Source organism: Gossypium raimondii, chromosome 3, assembly GCF_025698545.1.
Source record: "Gossypium raimondii isolate GPD5lz chromosome 3, ASM2569854v1, whole genome shotgun sequence".
Taxonomy (NCBI): Eukaryota; Viridiplantae; Streptophyta; class Magnoliopsida; order Malvales; family Malvaceae; genus Gossypium; species Gossypium raimondii.
In genome coordinates this window covers 56,429,303-56,445,167 of record NC_068567.1, presented here as the reverse complement: position 1 = coordinate 56,445,167, position 15,865 = coordinate 56,429,303, and the positions used below count along the sequence as shown (strand labels likewise).

Sequence of the window (15,865 nt, the reverse complement as noted above, 5' to 3'; positions counted from 1 at the left end):
CTCTAACTAATAAAGATTAAGATAACTTTAATACACCAAAGATGGTAAGGACCAAACATCAGTTGACTCTCCGTAATTGGTACGTGATTCTAACTCGCTAAAAGAGCGCGTATTGTTACAAACTAAACCTAGAGGGCCGAAACTCTTTCTCTCGACTTCTAATTACCAAAACTCAAGCAAACATGTCAACAACAACAAACCACCACTTTGCCAAACCCTTTTAGATTAAAAATTTGTTCATGTATACTTCACGTATTTTCTGAATATATATTTTGTATTAACTGTGCTGTTTTTTTTCTGAAAGTTCTCTTTGGGGTATCTTTTTTGTTGTTTGTTTATATTAAAACCAATATAAGAATTAAATTTATATATACAACACAAGGGAAGGGGGAGGGAGAGAGAGAGAGAGAGAGAGAGAATTAGTTTGTTGAGCTCTCATTTTCTACTGTTTGATCTTTGGGTGCTGTTTGTTGGTTCACATAACTCTACTTGAAGCAATCTCTTATTATCTTTATCCTTAATGTGCAGTGGGTTTGTATCGTTTTCTTGTATCTATCATCTAAATCAGCTTGTAAACATATTTGCTTCCTTCCTGGGAAATTGAAGTTGGATATTTTTATTTTATATTAAGACAAAGCAAATTAGTATTGTTTTTGAAATGGGATGTCGGGGTTTTGATATGATCACCAGGGAATATTTGGATTTTTTGTGGAATTCGAGGAGGAGAAGATTAGGGTTTGTGTTTAGGGTTGTTTTTGGATTGTGGTTTGGTTTTGTTATGTTAAAGCCAGTGGCGGGATTGAGACCGATAAGAGAAAGGGCTCGGTCATGGGGCGATGAGGTTGGTACTTCTTAATTCCCTAGCTTTTTCTTTATTGATGTTAATTATTGTTAAATTTTATTTTATTTTTCTCTTAAGCAAAGATGAAAATTTGGGTTTTGATTCTGGGTGCCTAATTCATGGTTGTATAATTGGTTATTGTGCTTCTGATGTTGTCAAATTTAGAATTTTATGTCAATTTTCCTGAGTTAGTGCTTTAGTCATTGCGCTTTGATAGGTTTTAACTGGTTATTCTTTTGCTGTTGTATAATGAAATGCTGCAAAATGGAAGTGGGCAATGTCAAGTTTGATGTGCAATTTTAACAATCTTGTCCAGAGAACACGTAGTTGAAACTGGAAATTAGATTATCTTGATAGGTAGATTTTCAAAATGGAGAGCTAAATTGCAATCCGGCTTGAAGTTTCCTTAACAGACACTAATTTGTTAATCTTTCAATTTATGCTGAGAAATTCAGGGTCAATTAAATCAGAATAGACAGATAAAGAACCATCTTTTTATGTTTTGAAAAATGTCATCAACTTGATATGAAGGCCCCCCCCCCCTTCCCTTTCTTAGAAGAAAAAGATTGTTTACTTTAGCTATATCACTTAGTTATTTAAGAAAACGTAGATTGGCTCTATATTTTTTTGTGTTTTTCACACCTTGCGCTCTTCAGTTTGGGTACTATAAATTTATTGATATTCTTAATGCATCCTGTAGTGGCTATTTGTTAGAAAAGATGAAAGCGAATTGGGTCCATTTCATGCATGGAACATAACAGGAACTTATCGAGGTAAGTAAATTTTGTTGAATTCCATCATATGCATATTAGAGTTGATGCTTTAGGAGTAATTTTCTGGATCTTGTTACTTATAGCCCAAGTATCATGCGTTTTTTTGGTTGATTGCTTTATGTTGTTCTGCAGTATCTTCTCTTGGTTTCCCTACACTTTTGTAATTTTTTCACTTTGGTTGTCCATGATTAGGTGATGAATTTCCTAGAAAATATTGGTAAAAATATATTTTTCAGAGGCTCAAAACCTGCACTCCATGAACTCTAAAAATAAAACAGCGATGGAACTTTATTTACTAAAACAGATGCTTGCTTCAGGTCAATTTGTTTTGGATGCAAAGACAGATTGTATTTGGATGGCACATGGATCAGAGATTGTTCTAACCTAGAACAGGTCCTGATATTTAAAAAAAAAAACTATTTAGGAAGGAAACTAATGAATTGGCTGGCTTCTAAAAGTACTTTTCTGAGATTTTTAGTTTATTAAGCTAACCACTGTTATTTAATGGATTAAATTCAATCATTTAGTTCATCATGTACATTTATTTGTGTTGACAATTTTATTAATTTGACTGGGAAATTGCAGGCTCTTGGAAGTTCCTGGAGTCTTTGAATAGCTCTTCAAAATTTCCCGATTTCAGGAAGTCAGCTGGTGATTCTGTCATTGAATTAGTTAGCACACCAACAAAAATAACTGGTGTACATTATGTTCAGGTAAGGGGGTCTTGATCATATTAGAAATTTGCTCTTATGATTAATTAATATACCTTTCCATTTTTTTGCTTGTTTTGTGGCCTTGTTAGGACAATTGAACTATGTTTCTAAATGCAATATGTACACACAGATATGTTTTTTTCTATTTTGCCTGAAGACATGATAGACTGGTTATGTCATTAAGTTTGATTTTCCTACATCCTCTTTAGTTGTTTGCCTAATCATATTTGTTGCATTTTTGTTATAAGAACTCTCTTTATAAAGAGAATGGCTTCTAGCTACTGTAGGCTGTATCTTACCATTGTTACTTATTTTCTGACTTTGTTTCTTATTCGTGGTGGTATAACAGGGTGTAATTATTTTCCATGACGTGTTTGATAACAAACACAATGTTGGTGGTGCTCAAATAAGGGTAGAGGGTGTATATATATGGCCTTTTAGACAGCTTCGAATGGTAGCTAACAGGTAAATCTGGACAGTATTGATTGCTCATTAAAAGTTCTTTCTGCTTGATTGGACATTGTTTGAGAAAGAAATGCATACTAGTTGAATGCCTGCAACTAAAGGGTGCAGATAAAGGGGCATTTGCAATATAGTTGTTCACTCTCTCACTTCCATTTATGTGCTCTTTTAAGATGATATTTTGTGAATCCGGTTTGCTGATTGCATTTCAACTCTGACATATTCTACTGGCATACTATTGCAGTGGAAAGGAAGGAGAGCTGAGTCAGGAAGAAGATTATATTTTGTCTAACCCATACCATTTGGTAATACTTCGTATCTTACTCATTCGTGGTTCACTAGCATTTGATGTTGATTCTATATCACATTGGACTTTTAGAATGGGTTCCCTTTCATAATGCCACATATAATGCTGCTAGTTTCTTGCCTGTTTCCAGAAGTCTTTCTTTAGAGTAATGGTATTATCTGAATGTCTGGCCAATAGCACAAAACTGTCTACTGCTTACCTTATCTATATAGTTTCAGTTTCAGGTTGGAGCTGTTAAGCTTATGTATTGGATTTTGGCTTTTTAACTTAAACAAAGTTGATACCTGGTTAAAAGAGATAATTTCCTTCCGTGTTTCACTTCTGCCTGAGTTTTCTTTGGTGTTGCAAGATTTTGAATTTGTATTTGTGCATTATGGGCTTTTATTTATAGCAATGTATCTGCAACAGGCTATGATGGATGGCTACGTCCATGAGTTGCTTTTTAGATAATGTTTGAGTTGGTGTTGTGTTTTGCATACACAGTTTTAGTTGTCCGTTTTGATAAATGTTTTTTTTATGGTGATTCTGATTACTAGCTTGCAATGTCTTTGAACAGCTTGGAGTTTTCTCCTCTCAAGTGTTCCAAGAATCTCCACGTGGCAAAATATGGAGAAGAAAAAATTGTAAGTTATAACTATGTCACTTGGCTTAAGCTCAAGTTAAGTTTGCAATATAGTGAATGTTGTTTTCTCTTATTGCAGCACCAATTTATGAGATGGAGAAACATTGCAATATAGAAATTGCAGCCCAAATTTCACGCATCTCATCCAGCCAAAATGGTATTCGAGTTATCTCAACTTCTTAGACTCATCTTCTTGTACCATTGCATTCTTCTCTGGTCTATTTATTGACAAGCATTTGTTTGGAAAGATATTCTTTTACTAAAATCTATTGAATTAAGAATTGTGGAAGAAATATTGATTTATTTCTTCATAGACTTAATCGCTAATTTGGCATTGTGAACAATTGGGCTCTCTTGCTGTCTGGATCAAGTCTGGGTATAAGGACCAGTTATGATATAATTTAAGACAGGTCCATCAGTTTCAGAAAATGGTCTTTTATTTATCCAGCCACTCCCATGAGTCTTCTTTTTTAAAAAAAAGAGAATCTTAAAATGTCATTAGAATGTACATCAACTGGAAGCAGCTTAAAAGAAAGTTCTTGCTGCTGAAAGACCAAGTTAACTTGGCGAGTTAAGTATGGGTCACCTCTCACAGCTACAATTTTTTATGCTGATCTGAAACATCTACTGGGAACGGATTGTACTATCCACTATGACATTTTAAGTATTCAAATTTGGAAGTTTTTTTGATCTTTTATAGATGGAGATCATGATCGTTATCACATCGAAGGATTGATGGAGAGTCCGACGGTGGATGATGATGGAGATTGCTTCTCACCTTTGCTATTAAATGCAACTTCTGTCAACATTGAAGTCTATTACAACAAAGCAGTCAACTACACCTTAATGGTCACCTTTGTATCCTTTATATGTCATCCTTTTTCATTGTTAATGCGGTCTTGCAGGCCTGTTTTGGCTGGATTCCTTAATTGTTTATTGTTAGGTCTCCTTCCTTCAAGTCCTTCTGTTAATCAGACAAATGGAACATAGCAACACACAATCGGTAAGAATCTAAGGCATATATGTACAAGGCAACAAGCTTATTTTGCATGAATGCTATATTTTGATATAGCATTAATGAGTAGCTTACTTCTTTGTGATTAATAAAGGTAATTTTGTCTCTTATCTATCAGGGAGCTGCAAAAGTTTCAATTTTAACGATTGGTCAACAGGCTATCATGGATGCTTATCTTTGCCTCTTACATCTCACTGCAGGAATACTGGTTGGTGAGTATTAATTAACTGTGCCAAAGAAATGCTAATATTACCTAAGTTATCTGCCAGATCTTTGCAGTAATATAAATCTATAAAGAACATAAGGCCTCTCTCACCTTTTCCTTTTCAATTATATCTGCTCCCGCAAGCGGTGGTACTCTATTTATAACCGTAATGGGGATCCAAAACTAGAACTGATAAATTATCTTTGCATTGTCATCGGTTGAGACTATGAGCACCATCTCAATTTGAAAATAATTAGTAGGAATTTCAGAGATTATTCTTTCTATTTGTGGGCAAGTCTTTTCCAGTATTACATGTGAGTAGTTTGATTTGAAAATGCACTTTGAATCTGCCCTGCTTCTGATAGTAGGTTGATGGCTTAACATAGAACAGTGGATCTCTCCTATTAGCTGCTCCTTTTGAAGGTCTATCTCTGCTAAGTTCATTTTCTTTTGCTTTATACAGAGTCCTTGTTTAATGCTTTTGCAACTGCGGCATTCTTCAAGTTTGTAGTCTTCTCCATTTTTGAGATGAGGTACCTTCTTGCAATATGGAAGGCAAGTAGACCGATGAATAACGGTGAAGGTTGGGAGACAATGAGGCGTGAGCTATCAGTTCTATATAGCCGTTTCTGTAAGTGCCAGAAAAGTTTTCACAGTTGCGGATAGAAATTTAATATATATGGTTTGCCGAAAGTGATGCATAGAGTACACACAAATACTAACTGTCTCTCTCTTGCATAAACTTGCTTGGCCACCATTCACATTCATTAGTTTTGTCTCTATTGACTGCTAGTAAAGATCAAGTCTAATTAGCAAAGCTTTAAATTTAAGATTCGATTTTCCTAAATATTGCGTCTTTGCCTTGTTACCTAGTCTAATCCTGATGGTGTACCCAGTTAGTTGATGCTCCTATAGAATCCTCTATTCAGACACCATATTCTATCAATAGGATATGCTCAGAAAAAAGATCATGTGTCCATCTTGCTCTCCTTTGCAGCTTTGCTTAAAAACAAAACACCGTAAATCAATAGGAAGCTGAGTGATAGCAAAAGCCAAAAGATGGTTTCACTAAAAAGCTAATATCCATATAAATCATCTTTACTATAATAGAGCGAGTTATTGCTCAGTCTCTCCACAAGAATAACTTGACACATTTGATTCCTATGTGGAAAGCTGTAAGTTTCTGAGAGGAACTAAAAAAGTCTTGTGGAAGTCATAAGGACTGCTTTTCTGACATAGAAAATGATGCTAGAAAGCTAAAGTGGATTTTAGGTGTCATACTTGTTGGAGACGTAGACTGAGAAATGATCAAGGGAGTGTAAATGTTCCCTGTTTGTTCTAAACAGCCTTTGTTGTTAGCTGCTCAATGTGCTTCTTACTTTTTCAATGATGCTATAGCCTTTTGATTGCTTTTGGAATCAAATACTTTCTTAGATTATGAACTTTATGACAAGTTGATGGCTTAATATGATCTGACTAGTACAAATATTTGCAGATGGGATCCTTTTAGGAGGCATTTTGGTCATGTACGAGTTTCATAATTTTTTGCAGCCTATACTTCTCCTTTTGTACTCATTTTGGATACCTCAAATAATCACCAACGTCATTCGTGATTCAAGAAAACCTTTGCATCCTCATTACATCTTAGGCATGACTATTACTCGGCTAGCAATCCCATTATATATATTTGGATGCCCTCACAACTTTATGCGAATTGAGCCTGACAAGAGCTGGTGCATCTGTTTGGTTGTATTCATTGGACTTCAAGCATCCATTCTTCTTCTTCAGCACTATCTTGGATCTCGATGGTTTATTCCTCGTCAGGTCAGATGTGGTTCTGTTATTCTCTTCATGTGTTGCCTTTTTATTTTCATTTCTCTCACTCTTTGTGATAACTTGTTAAATGCATGTATGTTGCCTCTAATGCTACTCGACTGAAAACACCTTGGCGAATTTCATAGGCCAGGGCTTGTTGCAGTCAATTAGGACTGTTATAGTGGAAGTCTTCTTGTGATTAGGGGTGAACGTTCAGTTTTTTTTTGATTGGTTCAGGAGCTTTTTTCACACTTAACTGACAATCTCCAACATTAACATAACTGACTGACCAACTTAAGCGTAACCAACTTAACCAACCCAACTTATTTTTTATTTATATAAAAAATATATTATTGTTATTTTATATTATAAGTATATTTAAAAATAAATAAAAAATAATATGTACCAAATCAGTTAATTCAGTCAAATTTTAATAACCAATATACAGTCGACTTAACTGAGACCATGACCGACTAAACAAATAAAACCGACTTAACCGACATGACTTATCCGAATGGGTCCGTTAAGTCTGTTATAACCGAATTTTGCTGACCCCTTGTGGTTAACAAATTCATTTTTTTTGTCCTCCCTTTGTCCAATTGGGGAACCTTTTTCTTACTCCTTATTTGTGGAACTCTTGTTACTGCCAGACTGTTCCTTTCTAATTCAGTGAATTGTGTTTTGTTTGTTTTCTAAATTTGCTTGTTTAAGTGAAATGTGCTTTGATCTGCCGGCAAATTTAGATGTTCATTATCGTAAGTGAACTAGGATTTAGCTAAAGCCTCCAAAGACATGTTATGATGATGCTACTTTGAAATTTCTGTTTGCAGATACTACCCGAGAAATATAGCTACTATAGAAGATTTGATCCAGAAGCAAATCATGCCATAGACTGTGTCATTTGTATGACTTCCATTGATCTCACACAACGTTCAAGAGATTGCATGGTATACTGTTGAGAATTTTTATCTTTAATTGGTGGGGCTCTTCAAGGTCATTTTCTTGAATTGTGAACTTGATTTTAAACTGCATTTCTCTAACAGGTAACACCATGTGATCATTTCTTTCATTCGGGTTGTTTGCAAAGATGGATGGACATAAAGATGGAATGCCCAACTTGCCGCCGGTCGTTACCAACAGCTTAAAGAAAATTTTCCACTTTATCGTTGAGGTAATGACTCAATTCCAAACTTGAATGACATATTTTCAAGCTGAGCAGTTTTATATATTTTATTTCAGGATATCTTTCCAAGATATCTTTACATGTAATTTTTTTGTAAGTTTGACATTTGTTTATCCCTTGATTGTTTCAACCTGAGCAGTTTTATATATTTTATTTCAGGTCGAGAAGAGATTCCAGTGCCAACTTTTTGCCTGGTTCCATTTTCAGAGATACAGCATAAACAAAATTAAAACTGTCACTACTGACACTGTAACAGCCTTGTAGGCAACATTCTTGTGTATTCATTGTATAATTGTATAAATTTCAATACACTGGATATTTCATACCAATTACCAAGTACTAATTGTCTTATCAAAAAGGAGGGAAAAAAGTGCAAATCGGTTTAGATTACATCCATGGCTCCGATGTTTTTTACCTACTTTTGTCAAAGATAAATAGGAAGTCCATTGCGCCAATTGCTGAGCCTTCCTTGCGTTAGTATTTCTTCTGCTTGAATCCAGGTATTAATTCTTTCCAATAGACTCCGCCGCCCCGTCACCCCTTGCTAGCAACAATCAATTGAGTGAAGTATATATGTAGTGGATCACTCGTCCTTTTTATAATTTTTATCATATTATTTATATTTGTTTAATAAGTTAATTGCATGAGAGGTTCTACTATGGTTTATTAAATGGTCTTGTATTCTTCACAAATTTCAAATTTAGATTTTGTACTTTTAGTTATAGCAATTGTTAACATTGGTTTTTTTTTTTAATTTATTACTGTGACATTTTGAAATTTTAAAAAAACTCACTTGGTAGTAATATAATTACAAAAATAAAATTGTAATGAATGTGAATTTAAGAAAATAATTTTAACAATGTTGAGAGTTGGATTTGAATTTGAAAAGTAGAGAGACTAAATTCTTAAAAATAAACGTATAATGATTGAATTTTAAATTTATGAAGATTATGGGGATTGATGACATATTTTAAAATTACTAAATTGATCCATTAATTTCAAAACATTCTAATTGAGTCCTCGATATGGTTTATTCTATTCAGTTATTTGTTAGCGTTTTCTTTATTTCTTTTTATGAATTTCTATATTCATTTACATTAGTTCACATTGGTAATAATAGTATGCATATGTTCACCAAAATCATACCCAAAGACGAACTCCGGGAGATTTGTTGGGTTGTGGGTCTCACTAGGTGTGGGAAAACTTGGCTGTTAATCAAAGGTGTGAAATATTGGAAGTAAAAGTTGGTACACTCAAAATAATTTATTAGGGAGTTAATCTATGGTTCATTTGAGCTGATTTTGGGCAGCGGTCAAGGGATTTGAGGATGGAATTTTTGATTTGAGTATTATAGTTTACTCTATTTTCAACTTTTCAAAGTTACAAATCACTTTATATCATGATCTTATAGCAATACAAGTTTTAAGTGAACTCTATTGTCTGATTTTTATTTTAGAAGAAATTTCCACAGCATTTAATTTCGTATTTATAGTTATTGTGCTTTTGGTATTGGTTGTTTGAGTAATAAAGAACACAGATGGTTCCGCCATTTCCGATAAATTTGGTTTCTTCCCATCAATGTACACGTTCTGATTCAGGAAAACGTATTTGAAGAGCATAGGATTGTTTCATTACGGTAATCAAAAGAACAAGCAGACATATGGTCATGGAAATCATATTTCAACTACCGTTTTCCTTATTAACTTTTTCCATACTAAATTCCTAAATAATCGAAAATGGTGTCATTCATTTTTTATTTACCGATGGTGATGGTTGGGGAGGACACCTGCTGCTGGAGAAGCGCCGCCGCCGCCGTTATTGTTGATAGTTGTCATACATCTATTCTTCAGATAATGGTGAAGGACGGATAGCTTTGAGATGGCCTTGAATATAGAGTAGGTGTTCTAGTTTCTCCATTTGGAGGTAAAGAAAGTGAAAAAAATATTTTGGATTAATTACATACAGGTTTTAAACCTTAGAAAATTTATTAATCCGCTGACAGATTTCTAATGTGACACTTTTAACTGAGGGTGGTGACTAATTCAAACAATTATCTTAATTAGAGTGACTAAATTGAAAAAACATTTAAAGTGACAAAAATAGGACAAACCCTATTTTAGAGTGATCTTGAGTGTAATTTACTCAAAATTATTTTGTGATTTTTATTTATAATATTATTATCTTAAGGTTATTTTTATTTTTCAATTATTTATACGTATAAATATTAAAGTTCATAATGTTACAAGAAATAATAGAGTATTTTTATTGATCAATAGAAATATTTACAAAGCTTCTTCAAAGTCTATATTTATAAACATAAAAAGTATACATGATATAAAATTCTACATATTAGAGTCTCAAAGTACATTAAACATATTTTAATTCAGATGAACATCCGATAATAGTAAAATATTTATAATACTTCTTGTTGGAGGTCTATTAGTAGATAATATGCCTCACTAAAACCATCATAAGATAAAAATCATATGGCAAAAATTGATACAATTTTTGGAAAATATATTTTGATCTCTTCTAACAAAAATCATAACAAACTTGGATCATGGTCCTTCTATAATTATAGATATATTCAAATTAAAATAATAAATATTGAACAATTTCTCTAATTTCTATATACTTCTAACATTCTAACATTTTAAATCTTTGAATATAAATAATGATTGATATATAAAATTATTATGATTAGACGCGTGTTAAATGGTTTTGGCTCAACTATTATTTCATACGACATTATTAGTATTTTCTTCTTTTCTAAATCATTCTCACGAAAATGGAAAAAAGGTACAACACTTGTGTAAACTGATTTCCACCGAAGCCAAAGCCAAAGCTTGTTCTATTACCGTCACCTTTGATGTTTGACTATTCATAAAATTTTAAACAATGCTCTATTTTTATGCATCAACAGAAAAGTTCTACTTGGGAATGAAGATGAGAAATGAAGTTGATTAGAGGGTGAAAACTGAGAAAACCGATTTTGCTTTCTACTTCATAATAAAATCCATAAATAATTTCATGCCAAGTAGAATTACATATTTCGGGGTCTAATGAAATTAATGGTACAAAGAATTTCCTTTTCTTTTTTTTTACAATTTGAACCAACCCAGGGGTTCCTCAAAAGTTCTTGAACAACCCCAGCGGCCTGCCTTCCTCAAACCAAAATCACCTCATACTAGTGGCGGGACTGGAAGTTGCAGTAGACAGAGTACTCATTATTTTCCTCCTTTCTTTCCTCTGTACAACCCGAAGATGTGGTGATCTGGGTTTTGTTGTTTCCTTGGAAGACCTAATGCAACGACAAAATAATAATTCATTCATTCACAATCCAATTGGGGGCATTGTGGCCAAAACAAAATAACGATTCACTACTTTCTCTTACTTTTGTGGGCAGAATGGATTGTCAAACTTTGGAACAGGCCTAGCATGGGGAACCATTGTCCTTCTCAATTGCTTCACTGCCTTCTCTTCCTCTATCTGTCGGTCAATACATCATATTTATATTTGTAATTCTCATCACATTCTGGCCATAAACAACTATAGGACACAGAATATTTATATTTATATTTGTAATTCTCATCACATACCATTCTAGCAGCTTCACTCTCCTCCCTGTATCTCTTGTACATCATTTCTTTCTCTTTGATCTGTGTAGAAAGAGCACTCATTATTGAGAAGAATGTATATGAACCGGAAATATCACAAGATAATGAAACTAGGATTTTACTTTTTGATCGAATTCTGCTCTTTCCACCGCCCTGTGATTAACATGGAGACTGAATTCTTGCACTTGAGTCAGGGGCTTGCGTACTTTCTCTGGAGCAGGAATTGGGTCCCTACATAGATGGCAAGAAAAAGGATTTAATATATTTCTTTCAACCCTTTCCAAATAAAAATCACGAATATTGGATACACTTACTCTTTTAGAATTGGTTGGGCTTTGAAGATCCTCATCTCTGCCTCTTCTTTCTCCTTTCTCAATCTTTCTTCCATCTCTCTTTGCATCTCCTCCTCATGCCGCACCAGACTCACCAATTGGAAGGGTTCTGGTTTTGTACAGTGCTTGGGTTCTGGTTTTGGAGGAACCTGCGTAAGACTTATCACCATTAAACCAATATTCACTACAATCATGTGTTAGTACACATCAAAATGAAAGGGGGAAAAGAAATTACCACAGGGTAGTCAGTGGTGTAAGGATATGGATTAGCCTTGGGAACCCTGGCTCTTTCCTCTTGAAACTGCTTCTCTATAATTTCTATCACAAACTTCCTTTCCTTCTCAACTGCTCTTTCCTGAAATAAGATCATTAGCTAAAATACCGAACTACATCTTTTCTGGTCTTTCACCAGTCATGGACAACATGAGAAAATAAGTATACCTCTGTTTTCAGATGGAATGGATTGGGAATGGTGTTTCTTGGAATTGGATCATGGCTAGATTCTGATTTCAGAGAAAGCTGCAAAAGGAAACAAACATGTAGTGAGTATTTTGCTTTTATGGTCAGAATGTCAGATCAATAGCAGAGACTTGGTGAATTTGAATAACCTTGTCAAATAAATCAACAACGGATGCTGCTGGAGGTATCCTATCATTTGTTGCAAAATGGAATTCTTGAGGTATTGTCGCTTGTTTCTTTGCATTATAGAAGATTCCCAATTCTCCTTTGCTCTCAAATATCTAAACAAGCCAAAAAACTTGAATCAGTTCTTTTCAACTATCAAGTAAACATGGTTGCTACATACCAAGCATGATTTTAAATGATAAGAGTACCTTTTTGTTCAATGGCCTTGCCTTAAATTTTGGTGCTTTTTGAAGTTCTTCCTCCTCAATTTCAACAGAACTTTTGACCTTTGAAGGCCGTGCCCTCAGTGATGTTTGAAGTGTAGGGGTTTTGGGTTCTGTGAGATGAGGTCTCCACGGATTATTCTGTTACAGCAAACAAGGAGAGAGACGATGAGCAAGCTGTTCAAGGTTCCAAAAGTATATCCTATGAATCAAATATAGGATACGGTTCTCCAACCTGACGAGAAACTTCTGTTGAAGCTATTGAAGGCGTCTCTGCGTTCTTATTGGCTCTAGTCATTGTCTCTAAATGAAATTCCTGAAAATCGGGGAAAAATTTTTAGTCTGATTGCAAGGAATATCTTCCTTTTCATCTCCCACCGTATCCCAAGGATAATTTACCTGAAATTCTGGAGGCTTTGGAGCTTTTCTTGGTAATACAGGTACCGTTTGAGCTTCAAAAATCTGCTCCAGTGAAAGAAAACGGGATACAAATTCAATTAGAAACTTACTGGGGGGAAAAAATCTTAAACAGTAAGAACAATGGAAGATCAGTTTGGTGCAAAAAACCAGATAAAAGCTGGAACTCATAGATGGTATAACTTATAAGCATTAGTAAGACACCTTCTTATTTAGTGGCCTAGCTTTGAATTTTGGAATTTTAGCCATCATTTCTTCCTCAAGCTCCGCGGTGCTCTTTACTTTAACAGAGCGCACTCTCTGAGCTGTTTCAAATGCAGGTTCTTTTGGCCTTGTCAATTTGAGCGTAGGCTTAATCTGCACAGGAGTAGCATGATCTTGATGAATTGGAAGCAATTTTGTGAAAGAACAATGAACACAAGAAATTATGTGATTCGATTATTTACATTTGAAGGAAAACTGTTAGGAAGTGATAAATCTCTGGTACTCGATTGGAATTTCTTCATCATTTCGGCCATTGAGACGAATGGTGCTGCTGGTTCTCGAACATAAACCTTCAGGGGAAACAAACTTTTAATATTGGTTCACAGTTCTTAGTGAAAATATGCAAGGAAGGATGCTCAGATTAACATCAAACCTTTCTTTCCAATTTGTTAGAAGTTTTAGCCGTAGAAGAGCACAAGTTGGAACTACCACTGATAAGACCGAGTTTCGACTTGTGGGGCAAGTGGTGGGATTTTACGTTTAGGATCTAGAGTTTAGAGGGAAGCAACGAAGAGACAATGTCAGATAGAAGTTACAAAATAACAGTAGCTAAAAACTTAACATGCCAAAAGCAAGAGAACATAAGCACCTGTCTAGACCTCCCTGCATCTAGTTTCTGACGTTTAATGGCTTGGTTCTCTAGAGCCAAATTAGGAGTTCCAGCACTGCCTTTTTTCGGCTTCAACACTGATGATGGATTCCTTATCATACTAGCTATCTTTTTAGCTGTCTGGTGCTTCTTGTCACTCAACGGTTTTTTCTGAGAATTCATCAATGGTTTAGGAGTGCAAGCTTCGGTTTCTACTTGCACAGAAGAATTGGCTTTCTCCTTGTCACCAGTTACATTTGAACGTCCTTTTTCAGTCAGGACACTGAACATTTAACACAAAGGAAGCAAATATACAAGGATAAGAACCAAAGCATTCATAATAGAACTCAGATACTATTTACAAAATTTTCAAAACCCAAAGAACAAACCTTTCTTTCTCTTGAGCACATAGAATCTCTACTTGCTCCTTGTCTTTATGATTAGGACTCTGCAATACAGTTTAAAATCATGAGAAAACAGAAGAGTTAATCAATAACAAGAACGGATGAAAATAAGTCCACTAATCACCTCATTGACAATTTGATTGTTTTCAACATTTGCCTCAGAGGGTTTGACTTCTTCTTCCTTTACTTTATCAGGCACGACCACAGTTTGAGGCTTGTCCTCTGAGCCATTAGGATTAGGAGCTGCTTCCTTTACTTTATCAGGCACGGTTTGAGGCTTGTCTTCTGCGCCATTAGGATTAGGAACTGCTTCATCTGAAGCTTCCGAGGCCTGCAGCAAAATTATATTCATAATGACCAAATTCAAAATGAGAGAAATTGCTTTAGAAGATATTTAAAGAAATTCCCACCTTTTGAATTTGATCTTCTTCACTGAAATTGCAGAGACTCTCAACATGAACGGATCGATTACCGGCCTTAATTTTAACCATACAAGCTGCATTATGGGGTAAAACCAAAAAGAAATGAAATCTCCATTTTTCTCCAAGATAAAAGCAGAAGGTTAGCTTGATTACAGAAAATATGGGACCAAAATGTAACTTGATTTGATTTACAGTTCAAATGAGAATTAACCAATTCAGTTATCCTAAATTCATTCCAATAATTTTGAGAAGAACAAAGGCAGTTTTAAGGATAATTAATGTATATTCCTTTTCCTATCAAATCTAAGTAAACAGAGACACAAAGCATTAGTGGATCAAACCTAGGAGTCTATTAACGATTAAAATCTATCTAGACAAAATTCCAAGAAAATTAAGAGCCATCTACCAAGATGAATCAGTTACAGAGAAAATAATGATTCAAAGAACACAATCTTTAAAGAGTGAGGATCAGTTGATTCACAAAATAAGAAAGAAACAGGAAGGAGAAAGTGAAAGAACATACGAGAAGGGGCGTAGCTTAAGGCGGTTTCAAACCAGAGCTCGGCTTCACGCGTTTCTTCTTCCGACTCTCCTTTGATGAAATCAAAGAAACGCGGCGCTGAGAACTCGTATATCTCGTCGATCATCCTTGCCGTTGCCCCACTCGAGTCATCCATCAGATGCAAAACAGAGAGATACAATCTTCCAGGGTTTAAGGGGGTCGGAGAGAGTTATTATCGGAAAGTCTCTAGATATTTCGCTTCCTTCTTAGATTCTTAGAAGATCCGCATTACTGGCAATGAGTGGGGATGATTGCAGATTGGAGTTAAACATGAGGAACTGCAACGGTCGATTTTTTTTTTTGAATTTGGGGAAGGTGTTGTAACGGTCAAATTTGTGTCAATTTGGTGAGTAAGAGATGAGGTGTCTTTCTAACGGCTATTTTCCCACGCTCTCCTGAGTCCTGACCTGTATAAAGTGTGCCGTTTTGGTTCCGTAACAAAATTTACTTCATTTTGTTCCTACACTTGTACGA

General features: G+C 34.9%; 2 protein-coding genes across 4 annotated transcripts; one reads left to right on the top strand and one right to left on the bottom strand.

The window, feature by feature from the left end:
* The first annotated feature begins 223 nt into the window (after window positions 1-223).
* Window positions 224-8,326, top strand: LOC105794860 (transmembrane E3 ubiquitin-protein ligase FLY2). Of its 3 annotated transcripts, none has more exons than XM_052628567.1 (16): window positions 224-241; window positions 691-841; window positions 1,542-1,614; window positions 2,200-2,327; window positions 2,677-2,792; window positions 3,034-3,094; window positions 3,653-3,719; window positions 3,798-3,875; window positions 4,419-4,576; window positions 4,662-4,721; window positions 4,852-4,945; window positions 5,402-5,569; window positions 6,434-6,762; window positions 7,584-7,700; window positions 7,797-7,924; window positions 8,096-8,326. In XM_052628567.1, coding segments are annotated over exons 1-15 (1,704 nt in total). In that variant the 5' UTR covers window positions 224-239; the 3' UTR covers window positions 7,899-7,924; window positions 8,096-8,326. The 3 variants fall into 3 exon arrangements, with proteins under 3 accessions (XP_052484527.1, XP_012479681.1, XP_012479680.1); XM_012624227.2 differs by lacking the exon at window positions 224-241 and adding an exon at window positions 248-531; XM_012624226.2 differs by lacking the exon at window positions 224-241 and having other exon boundaries at window positions 248-841.
* Window positions 8,327-10,914: 2,588 nt separating this feature from the next.
* On the bottom strand, window positions 10,915-15,641 carry LOC105794859 (protein TPX2). Its single transcript, XM_012624224.2, has 19 exons — window positions 15,353-15,641; window positions 14,818-14,903; window positions 14,532-14,738; window positions 14,393-14,451; window positions 14,004-14,286; window positions 13,788-13,901; window positions 13,597-13,704; window positions 13,355-13,507; window positions 13,133-13,195; window positions 12,969-13,049; window positions 12,719-12,874; window positions 12,494-12,625; window positions 12,327-12,404; window positions 12,121-12,240; window positions 11,868-12,034; window positions 11,676-11,784; window positions 11,536-11,595; window positions 11,331-11,425; window positions 10,915-11,237 (listed from the first exon to the last, which is right to left on the bottom strand). Exons 1-19 carry the CDS (start codon window positions 15,504-15,506, stop codon window positions 11,114-11,116), a joined length of 2,349 nt encoding a protein of 782 aa, XP_012479678.1. The 5' UTR covers window positions 15,507-15,641; the 3' UTR covers window positions 10,915-11,113.
* Between the last annotated feature and the right edge of the window lie 224 nt (window positions 15,642-15,865).